The 24939-nt window shown below is 40.9% G+C and overlaps 2 protein-coding genes across 2 annotated transcripts in view; both read right to left on the reverse strand.

Annotated features, from left to right (window-relative positions):
• SNTB1 (syntrophin beta 1) overlaps positions 1 to 24939 on the reverse strand; it is a 243128-nt gene that overhangs the window by 184977 nt on the left and 33212 nt on the right. The gene's annotated exons all lie outside the window — the stretch shown is intronic.
• LOC133076972 (calcium-independent phospholipase A2-gamma) lies at positions 18996 to 21833 on the reverse strand. Its single transcript, XM_061171685.1, has one exon. The coding sequence runs from the start codon at positions 21577 to 21579 to the stop codon at positions 19528 to 19530; it is 2052 nt and encodes a 683-aa protein (XP_061027668.1). The 5' UTR covers positions 21580 to 21833; the 3' UTR covers positions 18996 to 19527.

Genomic DNA, 24939 nt, shown 5'->3' on the forward strand with positions numbered 1-24939 from the left:
TCTTACTTGCTGGGTTTCTGGCCATTCCATTAATATAAGCCTAATACAAATTAATAGACTTGTTTTTCTCGTGTGAGTATTAATGAGGGTTTGGAGTTGGCAACTTGCTCTGGCACCTTCGGGTTCTAAGTCAGCGACTGTACTATGGAAGCAAAAATTCTTCTTTATAGGTCTTTCTGCTCAATAGTCCTGCAAGGAGACCTCTGATTAGTAGGGACAAAGTATGTGAGGATAAGCCCAATGAAGCTTAATCTTCAAAGGATACAGTTCTTAAAATGACACTGTGTTTCATTATCACTTGGAGTCCAGAAATTGCATGGAACACAGAGATAATTACAAAAACACGTTCAACACCCTTTCCTTGGCTTCTCAATCGATGTTCCCGATACCTGGCCAGCATCACTGTAGTTAACTGAGATCTGTAATGTGAGCAGGAGTAATCAGACCATATTAAAAGAAAGCTGAGTGAAGCTCATGCAAAGGTCTGTGTTTAAGGGGCTGTGCACCCGTGAAGGAAGTTGAAAATTTCATGGAGTTTGTTTTGCAGCAGTGGTACAAGTGGTAATTCTCTATCTCCTGATAAAGTAAGATCCTCTTGCAACCTATGAATAAAACATTCAACTAACAGCAGGTAGTCTAGCGACTGAGGGGCTTTGGGAGGGGTGGGCTTTTGTGGGTGTCATCATTACTATGTTGGCAGATGGTGCTGAAATAGCCTCAATCTGTTCCTAAACTGTGTGTCTCAGGCTAAAGCACAGAGCACACTACTCTTATAGCACTGGGCCAAGAAAAGAAAATGTTGTGCTTTTTTTTCTGGTCCCGGAATCCCTCCGACAAGAAACTAATGTGCTGGGTAGACATGTCTTCACCTCCATTTATTTCCAGTTTCATTAGGAAGAGAATCTGATTAAATCAACCTTGAGAAGAAGGTGCCTCTACATCTCTTACACTTAAAATTAACTAGTAGTACCTCTCACTTCCCTCTAAAAGCCAACAGATCCACATAAGTGAAGATCAGTGTTAACAATGCAATTCCATACAAGAGAAAAATGTACAGATTCCTAGAGCTACACAAGATGATTATGACCTAACATTTGTCTTGGCCCCTCTACCAGCCTTGGAGGCTGACTCTTCTGGAGAAGATGGATCATTCACACCAAATACAGATCACACAAAACCAACCTTTTCAGCTGCTCTTAATATGTTTGATGTAGCATAAGTGCGATGTTTTACCAGTAAATATGACGTACTGCTATAATTATAACTGCTGTAATCGGCCATAACATTTTCCTTTTATTTTAATATTTTATTATTATTTTTTAGTGTTGGTAGAGTTTTTCCAGGACAAAAGAAACTTTGAATAGATGCCACACATCGATTAATTAGGGGCATATTTTAGCCTCCTAAAACCAGAACAAGAGCAAGCAGTCAGTACGAATCACAGATGTATCTGCTGTCCCCTATTTCTCTGTCTAAAGCAACTAGTATTGTTGCCATGTTTAAAACAAAAAATATAAATAATAAAATATGACTGCTCATTAAATAATTTGGCAGATTTATTAAAACCCAGATATCCCAAGGCCTTCAGTTTTCTGATATATCCTTTATTATTATTATTATTATTATCCAAATAAAGTGAATAGTATCCTCGATTACAACTCCTTGCCCCCAAGTCATTGTGCTCCTCTTGGTGTCCTGGGAGACTGACCTCTGGGAATTCCATTGCCCAGTCTCCTTGCCCTCTGACTTTTACTTATTTGGTCTGGCCATTGGGAGCACAGGCAGGAGAACAAAGATGGGAAAAAAGAGGTCTGAGTGATTATTTTAACAGGCCCAGCCACCTAGATGTCTACTCTGATCTTGGCTGCACACAGCTACAAGCAAAGGCAAGGAGGTCCCTCTTACATGGCTCCAGCCCTCATCAGCCCCTGGTGACATGATTCTCTCCCATACCTCCCCACACCTAGGGGTGCTGATGGCTCCCCACTCTTGCTGGTCCCTGGGCCCATCCCCATCTTGGCTGGTTCCCTTAGCCCTGCCCATGCCTCTGTTCCAGCTTTCCATCTGTTTCCTGCCAGGACGCTGCCTGATACAGCCCCATCCCACAGATGGAGGGTAGTCCAGCATTCCCCCAGAACTTCTGAAGATTCTGAAGGAGAAGCAAGATCACATTCTCCTGTCACAATCTGCCTGGATCCCTTCTCTGGCTTAATTCTCAAACACTTCACTCACCACGGCCAATGTCACTTCTTCCCACCCCTGGAACTGGTCCTATTGCCCTCATTCTTCCAAAGCACACGACCACAATGTAGCAAATGTAGCAAAATCTTACCAGAGGCTTGAGAAAGATGGAGGAGGCCTCCTGTTTGGAGCATAACAGGAAATAAGTTAAAATTAATCTTAGATGTGACGAAATTCCTCCGCCAAATTTATTCAGCCACCCCCACCAGAGGGAATTGCTCTCTGGCAGGCTTCTCCTTAAGCCTTGCTAACTGCCCTGACACTGGACTTGTCTGAGTTCTCTCCCACCTCCTCCAAACTTTCGCCCCCTCTAATTGCTGCCCCTCCTACCAAGAGTTTCCCAAGTACCAGTTACTCTATCCTGCAAGGCACTACTGTTCAGTCTTTGTCTCAATCTTATCCTTAAAGACCAAGCTGAGGGTCTAGCCCAAAGGTTGGCAAACCATAGCGCCAGAAGTCAAATCCACCTGTGTTTGTACATCGTTTTGCTGGAACACAGCCATACCCATTACCTGGAGAGTTGAGTAGCTGCAACAGAGACCTTCTAGCCTACGAAGCCTAAAATATTTACTATCTGCCCCTTTACAGAAGAGAGTTTTCCACCCCCGGTCTAGCCTTTCTCACCTAAAAAGGTCAAGGAGGTATTCTCCTATATAAAAGTTGCGGTCTTAAGGCAATTTTTGCCATTTGTCAGTATACCAACCAAAATGAATAAGTCGCTGGCTTTTAAAATGATGATTTTCTTTTTATTACTCAGGATCATGGATATTCAGTGTTAGTGAAGATTAGAGAAATGGTATTTCCTATATTCAGACTGTAGATCTTTCTGAGGACAGTTTAATCTTGAATATATGCAGAGCTTTTAGCCCAATAAATGCCACTTTTATTAATTCATCGTAAGGAAATTTGTATTGAATAAGGATTCAGCCTACAAGAATGTCAACATGGATAGTTTATAATAGGTAGGTAGAAAGCAACATATATAGCCAACAACTCATATATCCACTCAAGGAATTCTCTGAAGCAATGAAAAACAATCATGTAAAAAAAAAAATTTTTTTTTTCTGGAGTTCACTGGTGGCTTAGTGGTTAGGATTTTGGGCTTTCACTGCTGTGGCCCAGGTTCAATCCCTGGTAGGGGAACTGAGATCCCGTAAGCCTCACAGCATGGCCAAAAAAAAAAAAGAAAGAAAAATAATTTTTTTTCAACCAGTGAAAGAGGTTCATGTTGTATTTTCAAGTAAAAAAAAGGCAGGTGAAGATACAGAATATGTAGTACAGTCCTATTTTTGTTTAAAAAAAATATATGTATATAAGCATACCCATGCACACCTATGTACATATACAAACAAATTAATCCAGAATAATACACCGATTTTTAAACATGTTTGTCTCCGAGTGGAGAGAAAAAAAGTGATTATTTTTTCCTTTTTCTTCCCTCTATTTTTCCCCCAAAAGATACATTTTACACATTACTAGGCATTGTCTGTTTGATGAGATCTTGAATGGACTTCTTTGCCAGTGTTTAACTGTTTGATACCTGCCGAAGAGTAACTGTTGACTTCTCTAATTAACCCAAGCCTTTCATCCCCCTTTCTGCTCTGAAGCAGGTGAGAGAAATTACATTCTCACTCTATTCAAACAAGCTCTGGGGACTTCCCTGGTGGCCCAGTGGCTAAGATTCCGCACTCCCAATGCAGGGGGCCCAGGTTCAATCCCTGGTCAGGGAACTAGATCCCACATGCATGCCGCAACTAAGAGCCCACATGCCGCAACTAAAGATGCTGTGTGCCACAACTAAGACCCGACCCGGCGCAACCAAATGTTTAATAAATAAATAAATGTTACAAAAAAAACAACAAACAACAAGCTCTGTTGTAGCAACTGCTGACATCCTGTCCATTCCACTGAACGTGAGGACTCCTGCATTCTCTGTATTAGATCAGGGAGTTGTTTGTTTGGGAGTGGGTTTTTTCCCCTCCTCCTTTTTAACTGACTCTAAAAATATATCTATCCACAAAAACTTGAGCTGATGGAATAAAAAAATATTTTGTGCCTCATCCTTCCGCAATCTGGGAATTGTGGTCTGGAAATTCAATACAAAGGATCTGTTTTCTGAAGCATCTGGCACATGCAGGACTTGCAAAGACTAGAGAGGAAAAAGGAGGGTGAAGTAATTTGCTGTCTGGGAAAGTCAAATTCCTGCATCGGGGGCCACAGGAACCCTTTGGAGCTGCCCAGAGAAGGGGAGACATGTTAGTGCTTGAATTGACTATATAACTTCAAGGCAGAGAATTCCAAAGGAAAATAAAATATGAAAATTTCTTCCAGGGTAATGTTGTTAATACTTCAGTGCTTAGCAAAAGACTAGCATGGTGCTAATGACATATCCTTGTTCCCTGCAAAGGGCGGTGTTCTGGTTTCATTAAGCCCAGTGTAGTGGAAATAGCCCAGGCTCTGGAGGAAGACAGACTCAAGCGTTTGAGTCCTCAGCCATGTGACTTCACAGCTGTGGGACTTTAAGTCATTTGCATCCCTCTGGGCCTCAATTTCCTCTTCTAAAAATAATAGAAATAATACTACCAACCCTGTGCTGATTTTGTTATTGTTAGTAATTATATGTGCAATGGGTAGAACAGTCCCTGGCACCCAGAAAGGAAATAATAAAGGCTAGTTATTTCACTAATAGTTTAAATATTAGTAATAAAAATATTATTTCAAACACTGGTCATATTAATAATAATCTTCTAGTTTGCCTGATTTTTCAAACTCAATATCAGAGGAAGGTCTGGAAAAAATTTAGAGGACAGCCTTCCAGGGATTAGTTAGAAGGTCTGGGTCAGAGCCTCTTTCCAGCTAGTTTTTCCAACAACCTGTTTTCGTCAACTTTTAAAATTAACTGCTAGGGCAAACCTTCAACAGTTCACTGGTTGCAGGAGAAAATAAAAGAGAAAGGAAAAGCATTCTCTTTCCTCTTTACATGTTTGCAGAATCTTGTTGTGATGGAGGCTAAGTCTTAAATAATTCCTTTCATTATATGCTAGCAGTTGACCAGACTGCTTACTGAGAAGCCAAAACTCTCTTTTTTTAAAGACTACTTAAATTTATTGGTTTTTCCATGTGTAGGGATTGGATCAATATACTCTTTATAAACTACTACAGTCCCTCTCTGTATGTGCCTGGTGCATTTTATTCTACTTCCCTGGTAGTGTCTTGTGGTTGGTTGTCTGTACGTTGTGAAGAGGCCCCTGTGTTGTGGTTGCCTGTTGAGTTTTATGGTTGTTATGAAAGTCTTGTGAAAAATGCTGATAAAGGTTTGCAATGAAGAAAACTGAAACAGACTTATAGGAAGTTAGGAGCCAGCTATTTTTCTCATCTTTACATTTCCACCGAAAGCCTAGCTAGCTGGTGCTCAGCAGCTGCAATATTGAAATATTAGTGTGGAAAAGTCTGTGCTGGTCTTGGAATCCCTGTCTGCTAAAGTGCCCATCTGTGAACTTACCTAACTCCTTAGGAGTCCAGATTCTGTTTCTTCTTTGGGCAAACAGACTGTTCAAGTCTTTGCATCAAAGCCGTTACCTGATTCTTTCCGAGCTTTAAAGCTTTCACTTATAGAACTCTAGCAATCATGGGATGTGGATAGAAACTTCCACTTTCAATTTTTCAGTTGAATCAATCATAACCATGATTATTTTCATTATTAAGAAGTATTAAGAAAGCTCATTTGATCTTTCAAGGCCAGGCCTCTCTACTGCAGACAGATTATTCCATCACTTAGGCTAATAATTCTTCCTTCCTTCCCTCCTTCCTTTCTGCTCATCCTTTCCTGTCTCCTTCATTTACGCACTCATCGATGGGCATACAAAGTCAGAGACTGCTCTACCCCTAACTCCTAAAACAATACTAGGCACATAATGAGCCTCCAATATATACAGTTGGAATGAATGAATAAACCAGATTCCTTTGCCCATACAGCCTGTCACTCTGTCATTGCTCCTCAGCAATAGTATGGCAGTGATTATACACCACAGTATTATTACTATATAACGCATTATTTTTTATAATTATTTTTATAAGTTTTACTCCACGGCAATAATATGACTCATACAATGTGGTGGTCACTATGCTACCTGCTTGGGGTTGGGACAGGTGATGGAGTGGGCAAGACAGACACAACCTATCCCTGCTCTCTTGGACCTCACAGCTGAATGATGGTGAGGGCCACTGCACACATAATTACACAAGCAATAAAATCGTTATATTTTCTGTGGTGGAGAAGCATAAGGATGTTTTGAGAACATATATAGGAAGACCATATCTTGTGCAAGAAGAAAAAGGGAGCATGGCCAGGTCAAAACGAGGTACCCTGAGTTAGTGATAATTAAGCTAGAACCTGAAGGGTGGGCCAGAGCTTGTCATAGGGAAATTAAGATCTAGGCAGAGAGACAGCATGTAGGAAGACCTGAAGTGAGAAGAAACACATCTAGGAACTGTGCAAGGGCTTGGAAGGAATGTAGTGAACAAGAGATGAAGCTGGAAAGGAATGGAAATCAAGGAATATTTAGAAGGTGGAATTAGCAGGGCTTGATAATAAATTCATGAAGGGGTAGAGACAGAAGAATCAAGGATGAGCTCAGGATTCTGGCCTTAGTAACTAGGTGGCTTTATCTTGAACTCAATTTTTAGAAGCCATTGTATCGTTGTCTTTGAGTAGAAGGTGTTGCCGAGAGAAAGAGGCCGTAAATGTGCCCACGTTTCTTAGCTCGCCAAGCAATGTCTCCCATGATCTGGCCTTGCTCTCTCACTCCAGGAAAAGATATCTTCTTGCTTCAGGCAAAACCTCACAGTTCCCCTAATAGTTCGTGCATTCGCTTGTCTTTCCTTTTCTAGTTCCCTGTGCATGGAATGGCCATCCACCATTTACCACTAATTAAAACTCCAGCTTTTAACAGCACTCAAGACTCACTTCCTCTCTGACACCTCTCAAAATAGGACTGACACCTTCCTTCTTCGTTCCCCACTGCACCCTACAGCAGCATTTTCAAACTTAAATGCTTAGGGTGGCAAGGAGGCATATATGCAAAAGAGGGTCACTTGTGTATAACTGAACTTGTCTGTACTGTGCACGGGTGGGAGCGGGGGGGAGCTGTGGCTAATCGGAGATGGACCACCGTCTCTAAAAGGCTACTCAGCATCCACCAGATATCATAATGGGAATTAGGGGCTAATGTTGTCAGGTTTGAGAGGTTCAAAAGAAGCTCAAAATCTGAGGGGTGCATGTGTGTATGGGGGTGGGTGGGTGGGTGGGTGTGTATGATCTCCCAATTTTTCAAAAGAACATTTACTTTTTAAACTCTGAGCAGGTCATTGTAAATATGCCAGTTTTGTAACCTCTGCTCTACAAATTTCATCTTCATTGAGTTTATTTGTTCTCTTGTGTCTTCTAATCATCTTTATTATGTTGATTTGTCTCATGTGTCTTCCTCTGAGCTTCCTGAAGGCCAGCACTATGGTATATTCATTCACTACTGCATCCTATGGCAGCATCCCCCAGCCTCTATAATCCCCAGGGCTGAGCCCAGTGTCTAGCACATAGCAGGAGCTCAACAAATATTTTGAATTAATGCATTTACATGGTTAATCATTCAGTAGAGATTTACTAAGTATCCACAATGTGAAATAACTTGCTGTGTTCCTAACTTCCAGTACCAACTGGCTTGCCTGAAATTCCTTCATTTGGGATGCATTTGTGGAGCTGATTTCTCTAGGTGTTGCCTTATGGAGATAACACACGAAGAGCTTATCATCCATTGATCAAAATCAAATTTGTCTTTTCATATTCACTCTCTCCCAAATCACTGTCCTCAGATGCCGGTCACTGTGCTCTGACTTGTGATAATGTTGCCAATAGAGTTTGTAACGTGCTCTCTGACCCTTGGAAGAAAGATGCTGCAGAAAAGGGAATTGATTATAAAATAATTGAATACACTGGGGTGTATCTGGCCTTCTGTTTAAATGGAATTGACTCACTAAGGGTCACGAATGCTCATTTGCTCAGAGAAGAAGGATGCCGAGCGATAAGAAGGAGAAGCGGAAGAGACATTTCCATCTGTCATGAAGTGTCAGGTGGAAGATGAAGGGCTGGCTTCCATTTTACAAGCAGAACCAGCTTTATGCACAAGCAAAGGGGATTGTGATTTAAGAATGTGGAAAGGCTCCTGAAGAATTTAAAAGAACTCTGTCCCCTTCCTCCAGCCATCCCCCCCAACCTAGAATATTATGATTCAGATATTGAAAAGTCACAGAATTAGCCTGCTGCTTGAATATGACCACACTGTGTGCTAAGGAGGGGAATTATATTATCTATGGCTAAGGGATTCCACCTAATAACTGACCCTTTACCACCCACTGTCAGCTTTAGAGAACAAAGGAGTGAGGGACAGATTCACAGAGTAGAGAAGTGCTAGTGGAGGGGATGAGGAAGTGAGATTCAGTGTAGAAACGAAAGGCCAAGTGAGGACACTAAGTTATCTCAGGGTAGGAAATAGGAGGCAGTGGATGTGAAAAGACAAACTCTGAATTTTGATGAAATCTGGTAGGCTATGAATGTGTTGCCCACATGACGATGACATCTAGAAAAACCATGCAAGGACATTAGTCACTAATGAAGGAATTTCAGACGTGAAAACAGGGTAGAAGAGAGAATTTGGGACGGAAGGGTTTTACAAAGCCCCTCATGCCACTCCTTATATGTGTTTATTTCCACTTCTTTTTCATACAGCTCCTTCAGATATCCACACAAATTAAATCTTAAAGGCTAGATTTTATGTGCAAGAAGTCTGTCCCCGCTGATCATGCTTCTACCTGCAGTGGTGGCAATATTGTTGCTGGCACTGGAAGAAAACTCCTGCCTTTACAGCTGGTCCCGGTTTTTCTTTTCCCTTATGCATTTGGCTCGTGATTAAAGCTTTCTTCCCTCGTGGGCCAATGAATTATTTTATATTTAAAAAAAAACTTCTTAAGCCAGCAGCTCCATCACGTATTAGTTATAACCTCTTGAGCTACCGACTTAAATTCTGTAAGCTTCCATTTCTTTTTCTGGAACCTGGGGATAGTAACAGTATGAGGATTAAAAGAGAAACATCGTGTAAGGGTTGAGTCCAATGTCTGCACACAGTGGGTACCCAATAAATGTCAGCTGTTATGACCGGGTAACTCTTCCAACCCATTCTCTTTCCTTCACCTTGTTCTAGCTTAAAGCAGTCAGACACAAACGGTGCCGCCCAGCACGCAGCTCACTGTGTCATTTGAGGTGTTTCAGAGAATCTTGGCATTGTAACCTGCGACCCGTTGTTGGTGACAGTCTTGTTTTTTTCTTGCCTATAAACCTCCCCCAAACACTATGTCATGTATTTGTCTCATTAGAAATGACACACAGCATGAGAAAAGAAAAATATCACATTTAAAGAGATAATTAACGAAAGCCAAGCCTTGGGACCTCCCTGGTGGCTCAGTGGTTAAGAATCCGCCTGCCAATGCAGGGGACACGGGTTCAAGCCCTGGTCCGGGAAGATCCCACATGCCGTGGAGCAACTAAGCCCGTGCACCACAACTACTGAGCCTGCGCTCTGGAGCCTGCGAGCCATAACTACTGAGCCCACGTGCCACAACTACTGAAGCCTGCGTGCCTAGAGCCCATGCTCGCAGCAACAAAGACCCAACACAGCCAAAAAATAAATAAATAAATACTAAATAAATTTAAAAACAAAAAAATCAAAAGCCAAGCCTAGTAGAAGGGCAGGTTTACTCGTTTCATTAGACAAAAGGGTAATGAAAAATCCAATTTGATCTCAGGTCAGGCAACTTGGCTGAGTTAAAGTTCCCAGAAACACAGGGGTTAGCAAAACACACACACACACACACACACACACACACATATGTACACATGTATTATATAATTTAAAATAAATAAAATATATAATTAATTAATATTAAATATATATCATTTAAAACAATCTCCTCTCTGAGATGGCAGCAAGTGGTGACATGTGGTTGAGCTAGAATTCAAACACAGGTTAATCCAACTCCAAGGCCCATGCTGTTAAGAGCGATGGTGTATTGTCTCCGTAGCTAGACATCTTTCAGAGAATGAGGTGGTATTCTGGACTACCTCAACTTCCACTTCCCATCCTCCAAATCATTAAGAGTCTAGGATTCATAATGAGTGTATCTAATAAGAGTCACTCCCTTACCCTCCCCATTCTCAACATCATTTTCTATTTCCTCACTTTGCTTTAGTTTTCAGCACAACACTTAACACACCTGACATTAAAGCATCTATTTATGTATTTGTTTTCTGTTTCTTTCACTAGAATGTAAACTCCACGAGACGAGGAACTTGATGTTGGTCACATCTAGCACCTGGAACAGAACACTAATAATAGAATAGAACAAATATTATCTTATTCAGTGGATAGACAGATGGGTATGGATGGATGAACGGATAAGGTGGTAAAGATGGATTTAGCTTGGTGCAGGACACCCACTTGGGTAATGATATAGGGAAATTTCAGAGGTACCTATTCACAGGGCGAGCTTTGGGGACAGTAAATTGACCTTTTCTGAATGGCAGAAGGTAAGTATTAGAAAGTAAAGGGAATTAAAGCTGGAAAATTAAACTAGAGCCAAAATTTGGAGAGCTTCAAATGCCAAGACATTTACCCAGAGTAATAATATGAGAACCGTCTTTCTTCAGCTGAGCTGAACGAGTTGGGCTGACACTTTCAAGAAAGCCCCAGAGAAGAATCATCTCTACCTTTAGGGTCTCTAATAGCTGACCTGGATGGCATTTGAATTCTGTCCAATTCCCTAGCTTGGGATAACAGAGGTTTTATTTCCCTCAAGACAATTGGCCTAAAACCTGAGGTAGAAAACAAGAGAAAATCAACTGCTACATTCCCAGAGGCACAGAGATTGAAATCTAAAGCCTGCGGGGGGAAAAAGAAATTGAAGTCCCAAGGTCCAACTTGTGCCTGCCAATTTTTTCCTTTTCCAGGTTAGGAAAAGTCTCATCTTTTTCTCCACGGACAAAGGCTAGAGGATCTGGTCTCTAACCACATGCCCCTTACCTATGGGAAGTCAGGAATTAAGGTAATCATCATGATGACAATAACCACAGCTATCCTTTATTGGGTGCCTACTCAATGCCAGACCTTGGGCTAGGGACTATGTGTAGGTATTAGTCCGGAATCCTCATGACAACACTGTGAAAGGCTAAGTCAATTTCTCAAGGTCACACTTTTACTCAGTGGGAGAGATGGAATCAAAACAGATCTATCAGGTTCCCAAACCTGTTTTCTACTGAAAGAACTGCATTCCTACATGATACTGGGTAACAGGCCCACAGCTGCCAAGGCCAGCTGAGCGATGATTAAGGGGAACTCTGGGGACTAAGGTGGAATGACAGGGTGAGTAAGGAGGCTAAAGGAAAAGAGTAAGTAGGGAGACATCCAAGAAGGTCCTATTGGAGTCGAAAGTGAAAGGAGAAGGTCACTCAGAGACAGGAGACATAGGCCAGGAGATTGTTGTAATAGGCCAAATGGGCAGACGTGGAAGCTGTATTTACATATTTGAAAGGTCACAAGGAAGAAAGGATTAACGCATTTTGTGTTTCAAGAGAAGGCGAAACTAGGAAGTACAAGCACTCAGTTATAATTAGGAAAGCATTCCCAAGCACCCAAGATGTCTCTAATGTGCATCCCTTGATTCATCAGCCTAACACTCTTCCCTTCCTCTGTGAAAGACTTTCCTTTATTCCAACCATAACATTCCAATGGGGGTGTCCTTCCTTCCTGGCTACTTTGACTGCGTGAGTATAGACACCAGATGGAAGGTAGGCTAATCAGATCTTTCCCCCCCACTGGGAACATGGGAACCAGAAAGAACAAATAGCAAACCCTTTCTAACTGTGAAGCAGGGATATATGAGCTTGGGAAGTTGCTGGTGGCCATGTTTTCCACTAAGTGGAGAAAGCCCATCTCTACTTAGAAAGATGGAATAGAATAGAGAAAATCAGAGAGGGAAAGAGGAAATGAGGAAAGTGAGGGAGGCAGGGAAAGAGATGGAGAAATTGATTGATTTCCAGTATTCAAACCTAGCTTCTACTCATCCTTGAAACCTGCCCTTCCCAAGTTTTGTCAAGAGAGCTAAAAAATGTTGCTTTTCCCTAAAACGAGTTTGAGTTTGGAGTCACTCGCAACCACAAGATCCCTAACGTAATCATTAGTGAGCCCTAATGCTTATGGGTTGAGGTGAGGGCATGAGTTCCCCACCTCTGGACACATTCGGAAAGGACCTGGATGATGAAAACAGAACACAGGTTTCATGAAAGTGATCTCTGCATTGAGTTGGAAGTCCTTGTCAAGTCTAAATTCTATGAGAGCTGCAAGACGGTCAAGAATGTGCTCTTTATTTGTGCCTCAGTCACTTTCTTTTTCTTTAAATTGGGGTATAGTTGTTTTACAATGTTGTGTTAGTTTCTACTGTACAGCAAAGTGAGGTAGAGTTCCCTGTGCTATACGGCATGTTCTCACTAGTTATCTATTTCACACATGTTAGTGTATATATGTCAATCCCAATCTCCCAGTTCGTCCCACCTGCCCCCTTTCCCTCCTTGGTGTCCATACATTTGTTCTCTACGTCTGTGTCTCTATTTCTGCCTTGCAAACTGGTTCATCTGTACCATTTTTCTAGGTTCCACATATATGCGTTAATATACGATATTTGTTTTTCTCTTTCTGACTTACTTCATTCTGTATGACAGTCTCTAGGTCACTTCTGCATGGGTCATTTGCTTCATTATTTCTCCAGCTCCATTTACATGCAATGTCATCTGTTGACGGCTCACTTACAAGACTTCCTGAGGGGATTTCACAATCACTCAGATAAAGAATCTAAGAAGAAGGTAAGGGAATATACCTTTGTTCCCCTGCCAAACCACAGCATAGTGTGCAATCAGGTTGCAGTTTGGGGACATAGCCAGAAAGACTCAAAGCTACTATTTAATCATGAACTAGGCTGACCTTAACACTTAACACAAAGAAGACCCAAGAGGCTAGTATGGTCATCTCTCTTTCCTAAAGACTCCAGACTTCACGGAAGTTATCTTCAATGAATAAGGAAATCCAGACTGTATATCTACGTGTTGCCTACACCCACCCTATTACATAAGCCCATCACAGACCTTCCTCAGCATCAACCCACTTAAGATCAGGAAGTGTTTGTGATATCTTACAGCTGTTATACACATAACAGTAAGAACTGAAAGAGTTTAAAACAGGTTATGGCCATGAGTTCTAAAGTCGCTATTCTCTATGGAGATCATAGTAGACTCACTCTGTATTATAGGATATATATGAGCTCAACAGTTAGTGGTTTAGCTTTTTTTCTGCAGGAAACCCAAAGCAAGCTTCAGAGGACAGAAAGAGAGCAGCAAATATGACCAACAGAGTTAAGACCAACCTGGAAATGTTCACATATTTCTACCTGTTTATAAACATTTAGGGAATTCTCCTGATTCATTGGTCATTAGGTTGGTAGTCTGCTTCACATACTTTTTTGATAAATGAGCACACTTCCTCTCCAAAGCAGTATACTTCTTGGTAACGTAAGAACTGAAAACCACACTGAACACAGTTATGCCTATTTGAAAGTGGCATTACAATACTGAGGTGGCCACAGCAGTCACGGGGCATCCATCACTGTTAGCGATCGACACTGAGTAAGAAAGTACAGCACACCAACGATCTCCTGACCTTGGCACTCTAAGAAGACCCAGCCCTTGGCCCATCACCAAGTACTTCCTATTCTCCCCAGTAGGCTGGGCTCTAATGACCCTCTCTTGCAAGCTAACTCCAGTGTCTTTCATTCTGAAACAATCCAGTAAATGCTTATTTGGTTGACCCTTAGTCTGCCCCACAAGGCTGTAAGCTCCCTGAGGGCAGGCCTATGTCTTCGCTCATCTCTGAATATTATGATCCTGTCCCGTACTTGATAGGTGCTCAATGTTGATTTCCAACTCAAGCACAGTGTCAAAAAGGATTTGAACTTAATCAGGACCTGCATCCAGAATGTGTTAAACCAGGGGTCAGCAAGCTTTTTCTGTAAAGGATCAGAGGGTAAATATGCTAGGCTTTGCTGGCCATAAAGTCCCTCTCGCAACTACTCGATTCTGCCGTAGATAATATATCAATGGATAAGAGTGGCTATGCTCCATCAGAATTTGATTTCTGGGTACTGAAGTTTGAATTTGATATAACTTCTACAAGTCACAAAATATTCTCTTTTAAATTTTATTCGACAACTTAATTCTTAGCTCATGGGCTGTTCAAAAAAGGGTGGTGGTGAGTCTCGCTTTCTGGTTTGACATGCGAAGAGCTAGTAAGTTGTCGCTCCCACCCTCACAACAGGAAAAAAAGCTGAAAAACTACAAATCAACAACTTCTCTTAGGTCATTAGAGAGTTGAGGTCACAGAGCAAATCACCATGCTCCCACAAGTGGCCAGACAGGTAGCTATAGAGATTCACATCTTACCAGGAGCACAAACTCTGCTGGAGCCAGCATTGGGTAGGAATACTTAAATTGCACTTGGCTGATTAGCCTTTAATTACTAATTATTGGAGACTGGGTTTGGCCTAGCTTGAGAGATTAAAACTCCTGGAGGCCTAGACTTGAGGGACTCCCACACTTTCCTGAGTTTTATCTCCGAGAGCTTCAGGTTCTCAACGTGAAGACTGGAAAATGAGCCCTTCATGCCTCCAGCAGGAGGAGAGGAAAAGTAACCACTCTGAAATACAGTTGACCCTTGAACAATGCAGGAGTTAAGGGTGCCAACCCCCCACCCCATCCCACCGCCCCACTCCCCGCCATCAAAAATCTGCATATACCTTTACAGTCTGCCCTCTGTATCCATGGTTCCACATCCACCAACCAACAACCTGAAGGTTCGACCAACTTCAGATCGTGTTGTACTGTAGAACGTATTTATTGAAAACAATCCACGTATAAGTGGACCCATGCAGTTCAAACCTGTGCTGTTTAAGGGTCAACTGTATACCCAGACTCTTCTGTTCTCCTTAACAAGACCTGCCTTCAAGGGAAACTATTTTACTGGAGCCTAAACTACTGGGGTTTTATCAGAACCCAAACGAGCTAAGGGAAGGGAAATACCCAACTGCAGCCCTTCCTCGTCTTCCTGTTTCATCTAAGGGGTGAAAAAAACTTCTGAGAACCACTTGTGAAGAACTGTATATAGTCAAATGTATTCACCTTTTTTTTTTTGGTTTTTCTCTGTGGATAAAAAAAGAGCATAAAGTCAAAAGACAAATGGGAAACTAATGTGAGGCTAATTTCCTTAAACTATAAAGAATGCCTACAAGAGTTAATCAACCCAACAGAAAAATGGGCAAAGAATATAAACAGGAAAAGAAATTAAAAGGCTCTTAAATCTGCAATGATGGAGACTAAGGACTGAGACCTAACCATAATCAAAGGATAAAAGAGTGTTTCCCCTCGCACACATGCTGCCACCACATCAATGCGGCTACTGTATAATAACAGGGGATTACTGCTAACTGCAAGGCTCAGATCATATTTCTAAAGGAGTCTCTAGGGAAACCCAAGACAACAGAGCAGACAAAAACAAGGACATCAGAAGAATACAGTCTCTGACACCTACAGTTCCAGGAAACAATAAACACAGCCTAATTCCTAGGCAGATAACCCCCCAGAAAACGTGGTGAACTGGAATTGGCCCACAGGTCATAGTTAACCCACCCCTATGCTTGGTATAGAACACCCTGTGAGGCAACCAGAGACTTTTAATAGAAGTGTTTCTTCTTCTCAAAATGGTAACTCAGACCAGGATTTGCAGGTTTCACATAAATCCATGGGTTCCATTTACCCATGTTGTTATGGTCGGAGTATATCTCCCCCTGCCCCTCATTTCATATGTTGAAATCCTAATGCCCAGTGTGATGATATTAAAAGGTAGAGCCTTTGGGAGGTGCTTCGCTAATGAGGGTAGAGCCCTCATGAATGGTATTAGCACTCTTATAAAAGAGACCCCAGAGAAATCCCTCGCCCCTCCCTTCCACTATGTGAGGATACGATGCGAAGTCTGCAACCTGTAAGAAGGCCCTTAACCCCACCATGCTGACACCCTGTTCTTGAACTTCTGGCCTCCAGACCTGTGAGAAATAAATTTCTGTTGTTTACAAGGTGCCCAGTCTATGGTATTCCTGCAGCTCATGGATTGCTGGTTCTTAATAAACATAAAACCACTGGAAAAGAACCCATATGATTCTTTATAAAAATATCAACCTTTTTTTTCTCAACTTCTCAGAAGTTTTCAACTTCCAGTGAGACAATACCCGCGTTTAAAACCACCGCTACTATGGGTTCCAGAGAACTGAATTTGATTACTCATTATGCCCTGGCTTTACTTTCAGAATTGATTATAGGGAATTTCAAGAGTCACTTAGCAGAGCACTAATAGCACCAGCTGGCATGCGGCATGAGACACACCAGCATTTTTATAAATGTCCCCCCTGTCACTACAGCTCTATTCACTGACAAAGGCCCTGCTGTTTTCTACCAACTGCAGGTCCGGCAAATTGCACTTAACTAGGGTGGCAGTTCTGTAAAGCAGGCAAAATGTTTACCAGGATGAGACCAGCCAGGAAACCCATTTCCTTTATCCTCTAATCAGGATGAAAAGAAGGACTGGGTTCATGAAAGCCTGTGCATTAGGACCTGATCCTGTGCTGTCATCTCTCGTTACGTGCATGAAAGAAGGGGACTGTTTGGGTTTGGAGGGTACAGAGGAAGCTTCTACTTGATTTTCCTACCAGCTGTTGTTCACTCACAGGCTTGTTGCCAACATAAGTTACTTTGCTCTATGTGCCATTCCTTCTCTAGTTTGGATTATAATCTAGAATTTGTACAGTGCTTTTGGCTTTATTGATCTAATTAGTATTTTGTCCCCATACTTCTGTACAACCTAAGACTGTGGTCTTTGATGACAGGTACCTTGTTTAATCTTCTTTAGGCCCCAGAATCCAGTACAGTGTTCAGTACCCAGTGGGCACTCAATAAATGCTTGCTGAAAGAAAAAAAAAAAAAAAATGCTAGGCAATGGAATTGTACCAAAACAGGATAATAATAAAAATAACTAGTATTTATCAATCATTTAAACTTTCAGGAGTGCCAGACTACAATCCCTTGGTAGTATTAATATCCCTATTTTATAGATGAAGAAACTGAGGCTCAGAGGTATGTGTAGCCAGGCACACAGGCCCTCTGACTCTGAAGCCCAGTCTCTTATCACTGCAATGGACTATCTCAGAAACGTCTACCTCCAGCACAAGGTATGTGAATCCCAGGAAATTTATTTTGTTATTTAGACAGTATGAGTCCTACATATCCCATTACTATATGTGCTTATTTCCCAAGAACTGCTTGGTTAATGATGCTCATTGTAAAATGCAAAGCTCTTCTTGAAAAGCAGACAGAGGAATGCAGGCTTCCGGGAGTACTCAGAAAAATAGTTAGCTTACTAAGCCACAAAGAAACCTGCAAAAAGGAGGCGATGCCATTGTTGGTCTCTCTAATTGTTAAAATGTTCTTTCTTCCTGGAGGAGTGGAAATCAGTTTCCTTGTAACTAGTAGATACAGGGGTCTTTGTCCTAACAGAACTAACATATTTCTCTTCAACAACCACCTTGCTGGTATCTGGCACTGGTTGCCTGGTCTTATCTTTGTGTTAGACACCAAAAGGCATGGGATTATTAGTACAACTGGTTTTTAGCACATAAAATGTAGAGGTCATTTTAAAACAATACACCTTCAACAAAATAAATTACAGAAGGATCAAGACGTAAACTTAAACAATGGAACCAATAAATATTAGAAGAAAAATGACCTTATAAAATAATCTAAGGTAAGGTAGGCCCTGCTACATATGACATAAACCCTGAATGTCATTTTTAAAAGATTAATAAATTTGACTATATAAACATTTTTTAAATGTCTTAATGAAAAAAATACTATTAAGCAAAGTCAAAAGATAAATGGGAAACATATTTTACAACTAACAAGAGACTAATTTCCTTAAACTATAAAGAACACCAACAAAAAAATGGGCAAAGAATAGAAATAGGAAAAAATATTAAATCTACAATATGATGCTTGACCTCACTCAAAATAAGTGAAATGCAAATCAAAGTTTCAATGTTGTTTTTTCCACCGATTAGATAAGCAAAGATCAAAAAGTTGATAACACAATGTAATGGGCAAGAGTATGAGGAAAAATACATTCTCAGTACTTTGCTGGTAGAGAGTAGACTGGCACAATAGCTCTGGAGAGTAATCTGGCGATAGTCTCCAAGTCATAAGCACACATACCTTTTTTTTTTTTTTTTTTTTTTTTTATTTCAATAGTTTATTTTTGTTAATGATGGGGCATTTTCTCAGTAAATTCAAATAATTACTTTCATAACAGTGAATGCTAAGCTAGAGCTAGAAAAGTTAACATACAGCATTATCTTGAAATTTCAGGGGGAAAAAGTGGTTGATTGGAACTTCACCTATCTTTCGGAACCAAACAATGTTGAAATAAACACATTTGGAATAGAAAACTGTATCTGGATCTTTCATATTTCAAATGTAAAAGTCCCTTGATAGAGAGAATCCCATTTTTTCTGCATCTGTTTAGATGATATGACAATAGTAGAAGGCAACATTTGGAATGCAGAATGTAGCTAGTGAAAACCTAAGTGATGTTTAAAGAGATGAATTATTTTAAGAAGAAATTAGCTTTTCCACATGAAAGAAGATCAATGATCAAATAAATTTAACATGATTATGGTGACTGAAGTAAAAATACCAAGTATAATATGACAGCTTTCAATCCTTGTTTGGCACATATATTAATAAATTTTCAAACATCAAACAATACAACACCAATATGTACTAAAACCAACTGGCACAGTAAGATTCCTAATGCGTGGTTAACTATTAACATCATGAAAACCTAATTCCCAGATGAATTCTGTAACCACGCACACCCTCTCTGTACTGTGCAAGCTGGGCCGACCACTGTCTTTTCAGGATTCCCCAGAATTCTAAGCATTTCAAAGGCAGTCCTGCTGAACCCCACAACCCCTTACTGAATTCTGTGGATCTTCTCAACAGGCATCCAGTTAGGAGGCTATACATGCACACACTCATCACAATTTTGAAAAGAATGGAAGGCCTTCATACATGTCAGTTTTTAGTTTTATCCAGTCATTAATTTTCTGCAGAGTTGTTTTTTCTTGACTTAATATTTTTGCAAGTTTTTTCATTTTTTCTTCATTTCTTTCTATGTACTTCAACCCCTCCAACTGCAGCTGATCCAGCTTTTCATTTCGACTTTCATCTAGAGGTATGTTTTCACAAATAACAGGATTAAATCTAAAATAGGTGTCAGGAGGTAACAGACCATCAAGCATTACATGGACTTCTTCTGTGTCTGTAGCACTGTTGATAACATTAGACAGTTTGGTTTTCAGGCTCGTGTGTGTCGCAGTGTTTCTCACGTCACTCTCGTAACGTCCAGTGCCCAAGGATACTATGCACTCTAATGGGACGTCTGGCCAAAGACATTTACACTCGTGTATTGCTAACACTGAAGGGTTATTCAGGAGCAAACCTCCATCCTGATGAAGATCATTTCCCAACACATACTCTGCAAAGTAGCCGGGAGCAGCAGATGAGGCTCTGATGGCCTGCCACATTTTATACTGACAGCCTCCCAAATAGTGAGAGTTGACTCCAGGAAAATGTCCATAGTTTCTGAACACAAAGGCTTTTGGCGTTATCCCTCTGTTCACTATGGTACTTACTGCAGCTACCTTAGGACACATGGGGTTTCTTGCTGTTTCAATCATTAGTGAAGATCCCATTCTATCCTTAAGAATGTTTTCCCATGTTTGACTGTCATAAAATGCATGGCTCCAACTCATTTTGACTGTTCCAACAATGACATTTTGTGAAAACACATCTGATCCCAATTTTCGATAAAGTTCCTCACATTCATCCAGGGGCATGTGAAACAATCCCAACATGAATGCTAATATAGCACCTGTGCTTACACCACAAATGTAATCAAAGAGTTGATGAACTGGCTTCTGAGTAAGTTCAACTAATTTTCGTAGGGTCTGAAGAGCAACCACACCCCTTGTTCCTCCACCATCAATTGTGAGAATCCGGATTCCTCTTCCTTTCACTGGATCCACGTAGCCAATTAAGGCCAAAATTTCTCTAACTGCAGCCTGAAGAGTTTCATCCTTAATTTGTCTCAATCGTAGTAAATATGGAATAATTTTTTCCTTGACAGCCACTCCTTTTCCTTCAGGAAATTCTAGAAGATGGAACGTCAGTTCTTCAACTCTATTAATGCAGAGCCTTGGGTCAGTTGTTCTTCTTAACGCTTGAACTAATGCCCGGGTTCTGTTATCAATACTCACTCTGGCAATTATCTTTTCTCGCTGAAGAGATAGCCGCCTTTTCTCCTCTGCATTTTTGTCTTTGCTGATGGCCTGCTCAGCTTTCATCGCCTCTTCCTGCTCTTCTAACTGACTCTTTGAATCACACTTTAGTTTGGGGACAAGTCCACCAATATAACCACCTACTAAAGCTTGTACACCTTCAGTGGGACGAGAAAGAAAGTTAGCAATACTTTGTTTAGTAGAAATGGGAAGAACCTCAGGCGTCCCACTGGGACTTGCAGCATTGTCCTCAGAACATAAAGAAGCTTCTGAGCCCAGCTTCTTATCAGTCAGGACGCCAGGATCTGGAGAACTGGGTTTCTCGTCTTCAGTCTTTTTAAGTTCAAGTTCTGATTTGTCCTGGAAATGTTTATTTTCCTTTTGTTCAGACATTTTTTCCTCACGCTTGAAGTATGAATTAATATGACTTGATAAAAAGTAGAATGACTCTCCAAATTTTGTGGTTAGATTATTCGTGTAATGAAAAAGGCTTTGTTTACCTATATCTTCTTTCTCCATAACGTGACTTTCCTTTGCTGCAAAAGAACCCTTTTCTGCTGATTTGTTGCTGTATTTTTTCAGAAATTTGATGGTTTGTTTAATGTTTTTCTGTTTTAACCAGCCACCATCTGACACTTTTCTTAATATTCGAGGACTTGGCTTAAGTTGAGCTAAACGAGAGATCATTTCATTCTGCTTGCCAAAAACAGCCTTCGAAACAGAGTTCAAAGTATTTTTAATACGGGACATACAAAGGCTCGCTTTTGTAAGTCCCTTGGGAGCAGAAGTGCTAAGTTTCAAAATTCCAAAACGTAAACCATGGTTGCTTGGAGAGTAACAGTGCTTACTGCAAGAATGAGCTTCACTTTTGGTCCATTTACATCTTATTTTGCTTGTATGAAAACCTCTTTGTAGACTGACGTGGCTTATCCTCCAGAAACGTTTAGGCGAGCACAAGAAAGGCAGCTGCTTGCTCCTCTGCTTCCCACAAAGACTTCTCGCATTACTGGCCTTGAGAAGAGGGAGTCTGGCAGCTTTAGGAACTTGACCTGGCTGCGTTTACCACAGATGTCGGCCCGGAGAGGCAACACTGCGGGTCCTGGAGGGTCTCCGGGGGAGGCGGGGGCCGGCTGTGGCTCACTGTGGGAGCAAGGACAGCGGAGGCGCAGGTCCTGGGGGAATAGTCCGCGTGAGCGCTCCTGGAGGCGGCCATTTTGGGTTTTTTTTTTTTTTTTTTTTTTGGGCCCTGCCGTGCTGCATGTGGGATCTTAGTTCCGTGACCAGGACCCGCACCCCCTGCGTTGGAAGTGCAGAGTCTGAATCACTGGACCACCAGGGAAGTCCCTGGAGGCTGCCACGTGGGCACCAAGAGCCGGCCCTGCCCAACCGCCTGCAGGCTCCCGTGCGGGGACGCCTCACACATACCTTTTGACTCAGGATAAATTCTTATTCTTGGAGTACTTTTACACGTATGCGAAGTGACATATTTCTAAGAATATTCATTACAGTCTTGTTTCTGATAGCAAAATATTAGAAACTCTCTTAATGGCCATCTAAAAAGATGTCATCAAGAGAATAAATAATGGTACATCCAAGCAGTGATACATTAAGCAGGACAGGGCTCCTCTTCCCCTCCCTCCCCTTCTCCTTCCTTTCCATTTTTTCCAAAAAATTAAGGGACCTGGTGGAGAGGGAAGGCTGACTACTGTGGGTTAGTATTTTACCTACATTCCCTCGCTTAATCCTCACAACAATGAGGTTATTTCCATGTTTGCAGATGATGAAAAAATGAGGCTCAGAAAGGATAAATAATTGGTCCAAGCTAATAAACAGCGAAGCCATGATTCAAATCCAGGTATGACTGATTACAAAGCCCATACTCTTACCACCAATTTATCTTTGTATTTCTAACAGTTTTTGCTCCATATGTTTTATAGCGAAGCTCTTTGGCACATAAACTTTCGAATCTATTATGTCTTCACCATTGATTATACCATTTATCAATGTGAAACCACCCACTCTTGTGTATAATACTTTTTGATTAAATACTATTTTCCTCATATTGTTATCCACATATTATCTTTTTATTATTAAATCATTTAACACATATTTGACAACAATATACCAGCTATACACTGGCAATACCAAAGTGAATAAGACTTAAAGTCTGTCTTCAAGGTAATTAGAGAAGATATTAACTAATAAAATACTGTACAATGTGGTAATTGACTAGACCATTTTTATTCACTGGGTAATGAATGCAAATTACTGAATATTGCTTTTTAATCCACTTTGAAATATTTTATGTTTTAATAGAAGAATTTAAACCTATGAATTTGCCATACTACATATATTTTGGGGTTTATTGTTGTTGTTCTTTTGTTTCCTTGCTTTTTCTCTTCCATTATTTTTTTTTTCCTTTAGAGGCTCTTTTATGTCCCATATCCACTTAAAAGACAGGCATCTTATTTTTAATTATATGAATGGCTATCATAGAGTTTTTTCACAAACACACAAAAAATTTTATTTACTTAATCAAAACAAATGAACAAACAAAAACGGGTTTGACAGTGTTTTATAGATGCCCAGGCATTTAGTGCCTATACTTCTCTCAACCCCACTCTCCTCCATTATCCAGCCTTTATTAATTGACTTGGGTTCCCAAATCTAGTCATTACTCTGTGTGTGTGTGTTTTATTCTCTTTTAAGAACCTTTTTTGTCATTTGTGTTCTAGTTTGTTTCCATGGTTACAGCAATTATTAACATCAGTTCTTATGCTGGTTGTTAGTATTTTTATTCACCTGACCTTAAAGTTGAAGCCAACCTGAAGGATGATTCTCTGGGGATCCCTGCATTGGGTGGGAAGCTGGAATAGACTGCTTCTAAAATCACTTCCCACTCCAGTGTACTTGATAACTGTAAGCAATGTCTATAAATTGTTCACACACACACCATGCTTATATAGTTGAAGAATACAAAGAGCTTACATCTTAGATGCATTCATTGACTTGCTTATACACTCTTTAGACCTTGAAAATGCTATCAACAAAAAAGCAAAAAAGGCAGTAGAAAGATCTAGTGATATAGTTGTTTAGAACTCAGGCTCTACAGCTAGAGTATCTTGGTTCAAACCTGGGCTCTGACACATTACTGTGCGACTTTTGGGCCGATCACTTAGCATCTCTGTGCCTTAGGCTTCTCATCTGTTAAACAGGGGTACTACTTCCTCAGAGGGTTGTTCAGAGCCTTTAATGTGATAAAACACAGAAATCCCTTGCAAGATGCCTCAATAAAATGTTTCTTCTATTACTAGGCTTTTATCGGGCTTTGTTGTTTCTTGAGCATGGTGGCATTATTATTAATATACTATATATATATTAATATATCCTTCTGCACTTTCCACCTCTAACCTCTCTCATTCTTGATAAATTGTAAATAATGACTCTGATGAATGAAAAGAGAGATGCTACTTCTCTACTCCCCCCAAAAGACCTGCAGGCATCACTCGGGAAGATGGTCACAGCCCAGCCAAGCAGCTGGACCTTTCTGGGGTCTGCATTATTTCACTGCAACTGCATTCAATTGCTTTGTTGATCTACCCAAGAGCCGGACAATGGTTTTGATGTTCTGAGAGCTCTGCTAGAAAGAGAGGCAGTTGTCTCTGTCTGTGAAACTCACCGTAGAAAACAGCAGCAAAGCCCAGAACAATTCACCTGAGATGGAGACTAACCCACCTGTACATGGTCACACCACTGAGTCCCATGGAACACATCGTCCTCATGCCACTCAAGTTCTAGCAAAACAGCATCAACCATTAGCCCCTCAGCTGTGTGCTGGCACCCTAAAGCCAGCAGTGGTGGATACCCAGCAGCCCACATCCTCAGAACTTCATCATGGGGACATCCTAAAGTCAGAAGGTATTTACCGAATACTACAGGGGACACAGTGGTACTTCCTGTGTGCAAATAACACTAGCTTGTACTTGTACCTCTTTTATACTCCAACCACATCATTTACATTTGACCACATTCTAGTGAGAGGGGCAGACAACACTCACATGAACAAGTATGCATGGACTATATAGGATGGTAATAAGGGTTCTGGAGAGA

The sequence above is a fragment of the Eubalaena glacialis genome, chromosome 17 (genome assembly GCF_028564815.1).
Source record: "Eubalaena glacialis isolate mEubGla1 chromosome 17, mEubGla1.1.hap2.+ XY, whole genome shotgun sequence".
Lineage (NCBI taxonomy): Eukaryota > Metazoa > Chordata > Mammalia > Artiodactyla > Balaenidae > Eubalaena > Eubalaena glacialis.

What these genes read in the sequence shown, in the direction of transcription:
- LOC133076972 (XM_061171685.1), bottom strand. Translation starts at nt 21,579, where the DNA reads ATGTCCCGTATTAAAAATACTTTGAACTCTGTTTCGAAGGCTGTTTTT.